General features: G+C 51.1%; 1 protein-coding gene across 1 annotated transcript in view; it reads left to right on the top strand.

Annotated features, from left to right (window-relative positions):
* Positions 1 to 7293: 7293 nt before the first annotated feature.
* The window catches only part of ABTB3 (ankyrin repeat and BTB domain containing 3), a 257095-nt gene continuing 255065 nt past the window's right edge, over positions 7294 to 9323 (top strand). Inside the window, exon 1 of the mRNA XM_079775307.1 lies at positions 7294 to 8970. Within this exon, the coding sequence (XP_079631433.1) occupies positions 7830 to 8970 (1141 nt within the window). The 5' untranslated portion in view covers positions 7294 to 7829. The remainder of the gene's footprint in view (positions 8971 to 9323) is intronic.

The raw sequence follows: 9323 nt of genomic DNA, 5'->3' as shown, positions 1-9323 counted from the left end.
CCCCATCCCTTCAGCCCTGGAGGTGGCAGAGCCTTCTTGCTGATGATACTGCTTTCCTGGCTGTCTCCTTCCTGTCCCACGTAGCTCCTCAGCTCTCCCGTCCACTCTCTGATTCTTTGCATCACATTCCTTCGGATTGAACCTAGAATGGTTTCTGTTTCCTGGCTGGATCCCCTCTCCTCCCCAGAGCAGAAGTTCCTAATGAACAGAACTGTACCTCTCCATTTTTGGAATTCCATTAGAAGGATAGAACAATGATCATATTAATGGACCATAGGAACCCCCCCTGGATGGAATCTGGGGTCAGTGAACCCCAATATTATATAGCAATTGTATATACAAGGCACGTTTATGCACACACATGCACTTTTCTAGGGAGAAAGCTGGCAGCTTTACCACTTTATCGAAGGACATGAAAAAATCACTGCTATGAAGACCACACTCACATTGGGATCTACTCTGAGAGCCTCCTCATACTGACAGGTGCAACTCTACCCTTGTTTCAAAGTTACCCTGTAAAGCTCTTTGAGCTGAGTGACCTATCTGCCCTGCAAATGAGCAAGCTATTAAGTTGACCCTGTGATTCTTTCTTTTAGGAGAAAGTTCAGAAGAAGTGGGCCCATACTTCCCTTTCTGGTGTGGAGCAGGTTGAAATTGGGGTGGACTCACCTATAGTCTTCTACCCGGTAACAGAGTCCTCCACTCACAAAGACGTTCGCAGAGCAAAGGGATCATCCCTGAGCTTCACACACACTGACTATGCATTTAGGAAATAGCTGATATTTGCAAGGAGCTCGCTCAGAAATGGTGCAGCGAAACATACATAATCTGTTAATTCAGGTGTGTAATCCTTGAACTTCCCCTTTGCTGACACTCATTGCACTTGCAGCTCTTATTTATGTCTGTTTTTGGACAAAAAGCTCAACAAGAGCAGTACCCAGGAGGGAGGTGAAGACTCCATAACCCAACCCCCCCACCCAGGCGCGCGCACACACACACACACACACACACACACACACACACACACACCCCTCCCGCCTGCCCACACCTCCCGCCTGCCCCCAACCATCACTGTGTCTGACCTGTAATAAAAGTAACCAACACTAGTGAGCATTTACAGGGCTGGCCAGACTCTGTTCTAATGATCTTATTTAATTCTCACAGGCAACCTACAGGCGTGTGGTATTGTTCCCAACTAAAGATGAAGAACGAAGGCATGGAGAGGCTGAAGAACTTGCTCACGATTACATAGTCAGGAAGTAGTGGGCCACGCTTCACGCCCACATGGCCTTGCTACTCACGCACAGTAGACATGTGGGAAGCATGTGATGAAGCCCCCAACATGGGCGAGTCCCCCTGAATGAGGCTGGTTCACGTTCTGGTTGTTGGGTTAGTTGCTATGCTTGCTGTTTGATTTCTAGAATGCTGAAGGACAAAGAATTATATATTAGTACTCTGATTGACAGGTAGGCTTCCAAATAATGGGCAGAACATAATTTAATTTTCTTTAGATAATAGCTTTCTGGCTCTGGTAAAAATGATACGTGTTTATCATAAAAAGTTCAGATGTACAAAGAAGAAAATTAAAAATCACCAGAAAACAAAAGACATCAGGGATAGAACTAGGATCAATAAAACTCACTCAAAAACCACCAGAAATCCAACAAACTAGTTATAGCTATTATTGTCATCATTTCAGGCAAGTTCGCATGCTTAGACAGGCATACCTCAGAGACATTGTGGGTTTGCTCCCAGACCACTGCAATAAAGCAAGTCATGATTTTTTTATTTTATTTTTTGCTGATGGAGGGTTGTGCAACATCTGTGAAGCACCATAGTGCAAAGGAAAATAAATCGAGGCACAACTGTATACTTATTTAGCTCTACGTAAAGCCTTTTACATAAATGGGCTCATATTATACCTGCAATTCCCAAACCTCTTTTCAAACATTTCTTCCCTAATCAATATGTTGTGGAAGTAAAGATCACCACCATTACTCTTTGCCCCTACTTCGTATTCCCTTGGATGGATTACTGTAATTCATTTCATCGGGCCTTTTGAAAGACACTGAGGTTGTTTCCCATAGTCCTATGTTAAAACAACACTGCCAAGAGCATCCTGTATATTTTTGGAAAAATTCACAAGGATCACCCTAGATAGTATCAGAAGATGTGATTTCTGGGAAATCATAAGGAACAAACACACACTGGCATTTTGATACATATTGGCAAACTGGCCTCTCAAAGACTGCCTCAATTTATGCTTCATCATGACACATATTCATCACCATGACTTTATAAATCTTTGCTAATCTGATAGGCAAAATAATCCCAGTACTTTAATTTCTCTTTTTGTTTATGTTTAAACCTCTAGTATATGTTTATTGTGTGTCTGTATTTCTTAGAGGATAACACACATAAGACTTCTGGTTTTGAAGAAGAGAGTTATTTATGCACAAAGAGGGCCATCTCAGCATTATTATGGCAGTTTGAAAACGGAAACAACCAAATGGGGATTCAAAATTCTCCAGTTAAGGTATAAACATATCTTGGAATATTTTGCAGCCACACAGACAAGACTATTTGGGATGAATATTTAGTAGCATGGGGAATGATTATACTATCAAGTTTGAGGAAATTTCTTGAGGAAAAAATTAAAATGCAAAATAACTTGCAGAATAACTCTATCTCTTTAAAATATGTACGCTTAGAAGAAAAAAGATGGGGCAAATTAGGAAGACTAGATGAAAAGAATGAAGTTGTTCATGTTGTGACTTCTGTGAGGTGGAATTTTGGATGATTTAAATTTCCTTTTTCATACTTTGCAGACACTGAGTTTTCTAATAGCATGGGGCTAATATTTAACATTTGATTGATGTGTTTGCTATCTCCAGTGTTTTTTTCAGGTCACTCAGACTCAGACCCTTAACATTATCGTTAATGATTCCTTTCTTTTCTTAAATCCTTACCCGGGGATATTTTTTTCCATTGATATATATTTTTTAGAGAGTAAAAGGGAAGGAGGGGAGGTGAGGGGGGATGGAGAGAGAGAGAGAGAGAGAGAGAGAGAGAGAGAGAGAGAGAGAGAGAGAGAGAGAGAGAGAGAGAGATGTGAGAGAGACACATTGATTGATTGCCTCCCCAACACTCCCTTCCCCCCACTGAGGCTGGGTATTTAGCCTGCAACCAAAGTAGGTGCTTTTGACCAGGAATCGAACCCACAACCCTTCAGTCCTAGGGCTGACGCTCTAACCACTGAGCAACTGGCCAGGGCATTAATGATTTCCTTTAGTAAACTAAATGGACATCCGCTTTGGTTATTCATAATACTAAGGAACATGCTCATTAGTCCTGGCGCTATATTGGGGCAAGATCCCAGCTTTCAAGGAGTGTGCCCTCCGGAAGGTGAGAGAAGGCACGAGCAAAGCATCTGTGGCATGAAAGGGAACAGCAGGTCCACTGACATGGAAAAATCTCCTAGAGGAGGTAGCATTGCAGCCCAGCCTTGAAGCAGAAGTTGGATTTCTATGTAACATTTGTCATTTTTTTCCTGAGTCTCTAAGAAATAAGAGTGCCCCACACATGATAATAACCCTATAAGTGTCTGTTACCATCATCCACATTTTCAGACACTTATAGGGTTATTATCATGTGTGGGACACTGTTAAATCCTGTATATGGGAACATCTCACTTAACCCCACCCCCATGGGGGTGATTATTTTGTGCATTCCCAGTACAAGAAAAGGAGGGGTAAAAGAGAATGAACGAACACTGGGCACATCATCAGAAAACTGACAGAGGCAGTACTGGAACCCAAGTGGACCTGGTGCCACCAGAAGAAAAGAAACCCATGATAAGCCTGTTGCTTCCCAGCCTCTTTTGTCCCTATGCCAGTGGTCGGCAAACCGCGGCTCGAGAGCCACATGCGGCTCTTTGGCCCCTTGAGTGTTCTAACGTCACTTCTTCAAATTAGACTCGCCCAGGCCGAAAACCGACTTCTGCGCATGGGCCACGAAGTTTCAATCGCACTGTACGTGCGCGCCCGCACGCACGTGGTATTTCGTGGAAGAGCCACACTCAAGGGGCCAAAGAGCCGCATGTGGCTCGCGAGCCGCAGTTTGCCGACGACTGCCCTATGCACAAGGCTTGTCCACGGTTCTCTTGCTGCTTACGCTCTGCTGAGTGGTCGTCACTCAAGCATTATCAGCACATAGATGGTAACTGAAGGCATAGGAGTGGATGAGCTCACAGGGACAAGTGCATAGAAGAGAAAATGCCTTCGAACAAACCCTGAGCTACAGAGATGGAGACACCTTCCCAGGGTCTACAGAGATGGAGACACCTCCCCAGGTGTCCACAGAGATGGAGACACCTCCCCAGGTGTCTACAGAGATGGCGACACCTTCCCAGGTGTCCACAGCTCTGGGCTGAGTGAAGAGCAGGCAGCACTGAGGAAAACTTCACAGGGGTTGATAATCTTGGAGCTGAATCACAGAGGATGAGAAATTCACCAAGAGGAGAAGAGGAAGACACGTGTCCTGAGCAAAGGGAACAATATCTGCAAAGGCATATTAGCTACAAGGCACAGCATGGTAACATGGAAAACCAGCAAGTGATTTCAGGAAAGCTGGAGCACAGGGTGTGTGTGTGGGTATGCTGTGTGTTCATTCATGGGTGTGCAGCTGTCTGTGTGGGTCTGTGAGTATATCCGAGTATCTGTTTTTATTAACAGGTGTGCATGTATCTGTAGTGTGTGAATATATCTGTGTCTGTGTGTCTACGTATGTGATGATGGAGAGGCTACAAAGGAAGGCAGGGTTCAGATCATAAGATCATCTGTATTAGATGGGTTTCCAGATATATATCATATCCTATTGGTTCTGGTTCTCTAGAACAGTGGTCAGCAAACTGCGGCTCGCGAGCCACATGCGGCCCTTTGGCCCCTTGAGTGTGGCTCTTCCACAAAATACCACGGCCTGGGCGAGTCTATTTTGAAGAAGTGGCGTTAGAAGAAGTTTAAGTTTAAAAAATTTGGCTCTCAAAAGAAATTTCAATCGTACTGTTGATATTTGGCTCTGTTGACTAATGAGTTTGCCGACCACTGCTCTAGAAAAACAGGAAAAAAAATATAGCTTTATTATGAGTAATTGGCTCGTGGTATTGTAGAGGCTGAGAAGCCCCCTTAATGTGATGTTTGCAAGCTGGAGACCCAGAAAAGCTGGTGGTGTAATTTAGTTCAAGCCTGAAAAGCTGAGAATCAGGGGAGCAGATGATGTCAATTCCAATCTAAGGGCTGGAGATGAGACAAGCTGTCCCAGCTGAATCAGTGATGGGAAAAACCACGTGGGGGAGGGCAATCTACTGAGTCCACAGGTTCGAATGCTAACTCTTATGGAAAAACCCTCAGAGACATATCCAGAAGCCATGTTTAGACGGCCACTCAAAAATTAACCATCACAATCCCTTCTGAAAGGCTTGGAATATTACAGAAAGTGAGTCTGGGAACAGAGTAAAGAGATCAGTGAAGGGCAGCTAATCAGTACAAACTTGATTTATCTAGAGGGCAAGGGGGAGCCTTTTAAGTTCTTCTTGAGAGGAATTACAAGATCAGAACTGTGCTTTTTGAAGATTCTTGGGCTGGATGGTTTAGAGCCCTGGTCAGCAAACTGCGGCTCGTGAGCCACATGCGGCTCTTTGGCCCCTTGAGTGTGGTTCTTCCACAAAATACCACGGCCTGGGCGAGTCTATTTTGAAGAAGTTTAAGTTTAAAAAATTTGGCTCTCAAAAGAAATTTCAATCGTTGTACTGTTGATATTTGGCTCTGTTGACTAATGAGTTTGCCGACCACTGGTTTACAGAAAGAAGAAGCAAGAGAGAAGGAAACCAGTTGATAGAATATAATAATAGTCAAAGTGAGAGATGATGAGATATGTATTCGGATGGTAGCTACAGAGTGAGGGTGGTTCATCAGACAATCTACTGGGTTATCTGGGAAAGTCTATTGTTGAACCATCAAACCAACAGTTCAAAAGTGTGTCCTTCCTTCATCTACCCATTTACAACACACATTTACTGAGGGCTTATGCATGGGGAACCCCTAGTCCAATGTGCAAGTTAGAAATCTTACCAAACTGAAACAACCTAGTGTTAACAAGGGCCCAGAAACCAACAGCTTCAGAAGGCGTGAGGTGTGTGTGTAGGGGGTGAGGGGTGGGGGTGGGGTGGGGTGGGGTGGGGTGGGAGTCAGTCCAAGCACCCAAGCCAGCATTGAAGGATCTGGGCTACCTTGTTACAGGAGGGGACTTCTAAGCTGAAAATTCTAGCCAGCCAGAGGAAGAGGGTTTCCTATCCCAGGCGGATGTTGTGTGGGAGCTGGGAGTACCCAGGGAAAGAAGATAGGTTTCTGGCCTGGTGGGTGGAGACAAACAAGACAATGCCGTTTGACATAAATGCAGCCAAGTCACGCATATATACGTTGTATCTTTCTTTAGTCAAACAGTAAACTCCCCTCGGTGCAAATTTACCTTTTTTTAAGGCTGAACTGCCTGGAACCATACCCACCAGGGCAGCAAAGTGGGACGTGAGCCTTCCCTCCAGCCCCCCTCCCACACTCCGGGTTTGAAGGATGGGCGCAGGGTCTTGGCTATTGAAAGGTACCTAGTTAATGTGCCCTGGTGGCAGGCGGCTGAAGTCCAGAGACTCGGCCTTCCGGTGGTCTCATCTCTCCGGCCCCTCAGCTCGCCTGGTTTCTTATTTCCACTGGGGCAAACGGGCGGAAAGAGGGCCGCCTTCATCGGTTTGGGTACCCGAAGGTGAGGGAGAGTGGGGAGGGAGAAAAAAACGTGCTTCGTGTAGTCAAGAAAAAAAGGAAGTGAAATCCGAAACGCCGCGGCAGGCCCAGCGACCCCAGGCAGACACTGTAAGAACAGCCAAGGGGAGCGCACCTCGGTGAGGGCGCAATCACCTGCCCAACCTACCACCTCCCCGTTCTGGTACCAAAGCAGGGAGTCTGAGGGGCAGGGACAGCAGCAGGGACTTCTGCATCCCTAAGCTCTCACAGCGCCCCCCCCACCACCCCCAATTCTCAGGCGGCTACTCCCCACTTCCTGCAGCCTAGATTGCAGCCAGGGGGCGTGTGTGAGGGGCGGGGATGCGCGGAGCTGAAGAATTAAAAAAAAAAAAAAAAAAGGGCGAGGTAATTAGCATCCTCGTATATCATTGGCTCTCCTCGGGTCCTGCTTTACATACGCCACGCCCCGCAGGCTGCCCGGGTTTGCGGGATTTGGCCAGGGTGTTCAGCTGCCGCGGTCGCTGCTGCGCTTCAGTGCAGGGCGGGCGGGCGCCGAGAGATCCCCGTGCGGGGATCTGGGAGCCGGGAGCCCGGAGCTCGGAGCCCGGAGCCCGGAGCTGGGAGCGAGCTGCCGCCGGAGCTGCTACTGCGGCGGCGGCGGCATCCGAATTGATTTCCGTCTTACGAACACTGAGGCGGCGCCCGGCGGCTTGTGCACCCGGCCCGGCCCAGGAAGGAGAGGGTCAGATACTTTTTATTTTATTTTGGAAGGAAGGCGAGAGTCCCGGTGGCCCGCTCCTCGGTGCGCCCAGCTCAGGCCCGGGCTCTGGAAGATGACTCCGGGGTCTGCCGGGTGCATTCCAGCGGCGGCGGCGGCTCGGGGCGGCGGCAGAAAGTAGTAGCACTTGGGAGTAGCGGCTGGTGGAAAAGTGAGCCGAGTGGGAGCGGACTCGGCTCTCCCCGCGCCCCGGCGCCCGCCGCTTCTCGCTGCTCCTTACCCCCGGCTCTCCGGCGGCCGCAGCATGAAGTGGCGCAGCGATGGCAAGGAGAGGTAAGAAGCCCGTAGTCCGAACGCTGGAGGATCTGACGCTGGACTCGGGTTATGGTGGCGCGGCGGACTCGGTGCGCTCCTCCAACTTGTCCCTGTGCTGTTCCGACTCGCACCCGGCGTCCCCGTATGGCGGGAGCGGCTGGCCGCCTCTAGCTGACTCCATGCACAGCCGGCACAACAGCTTTGACACCGTCAACACTGCCCTGGTGGAAGACTCCGAAGGGCTGGACTGCGCGGGCCAGCACTGCTCGCGGCTGCTGCCGGACCTCGACGAGGTCCCCTGGACCCTGCAGGAGCTGGAGGCGCTGCTGCTGCGCTCGCGGGATCCCCGGGCAGGCCCGGCGGCCCCCGGCGGCCTGCCCAAAGACGCGCTGGCCAAGCTGTCGATGCTGGTGAGCCGGGCGCTGGTACGCATCGCCAAGGAGGCGCAGCGCCTGAGCCTGCGCTTCGCCAAGTGCACCAAGTACGAAATCCAGAGCGCCATGGAGATCGTGCTGTCCTGGAGCCTGGCGGCGCACTGCACGGCGGCCGCGCTGGCCGCGCTGTCCCTCTACAACATGAGCAGCGCCGGCGGCGACCGCCTGGGCCGCGGCAAGTCAGCGCGCTGCGGCCTCACCTTCTCCGTGGGCCGCGTGTACCGCTGGATGGTGGACAGCCGCGTGGCGCTGCGCATCCACGAGCACGCCGCCATCTACCTGACGGCCTGCATGGAGAGCCTGTTCCGGGACATCTACGCGCGAGTCGTGGCCTCCGGGCTGCCCCGGAGTTGCAGCGGCCCCGGCTCGGCCTCCAGCTCCGGCCCAGGCCCCGGCTCGGGCCCCAACGCGGCCCCCGCGGCGGAGAAGGAGCGGGAGGCACCCGGAGGGGGAGCGGCGAGCGGCGGCGCCTGCAGCGCGGCCAGCAGCGCCAGCGGGAGCAGCAGCTGTTGCGCCCCTCCGGCCGCCACTGCCCCAGCCGCGGCCCCCCCGCCGGCCGCCGCGGCCAACCACCACCACCATCACCACCACGCGCTCCACGAGGCGCCCAAGTTCACCATGGAGACGCTGGAGCACACGGTCAACAACGACTCCGAGATCTGGGGGCTCCTGCAGCCTTACCAGCACCTCATCTGCGGGAAGAACGCCAGCGGTAAGTGGCCACGCGAGCGCGACTCAGCACGGCCAACTCTCGTGGCAAGTTGGCCTCGCGCCCCCCTCCCGCGTGGTTCCAGCCACCCGCGGCCGTCCCTCCGAGGGGACCGCCGAGCTGGAGGTGGCGGGACCCCGCCTGTTGGTTCACTCCTGGGCTCAGGCTCCTGAGGTCCCAGGTCTGGGAGCGCGCGGTTCCGCCCACACTGCGGGGCCGGGCGGGGCTGCCTGCTGGAGAAGCACCCCACACCCTGTTAGGGGGCAGGTCTGCGATCGTTTGCGCGTAGTCCGCATTTCTGCCCGAGCCTTGTTTTTTTTTGACCTTGAAGATGCCAAATTCTCAAGCCCACGAGT

This window comes from Cnephaeus nilssonii, assembly GCF_951640355.1.
Source record: "Cnephaeus nilssonii genome assembly, chromosome: 6".
NCBI lineage: Eukaryota > Metazoa > Chordata > Mammalia > Chiroptera > Vespertilionidae > Cnephaeus > Cnephaeus nilssonii.
The sequence above is the reverse complement of the archived record's forward strand: the minus strand, read 5'-3'. Positions and strand labels throughout refer to the sequence as shown.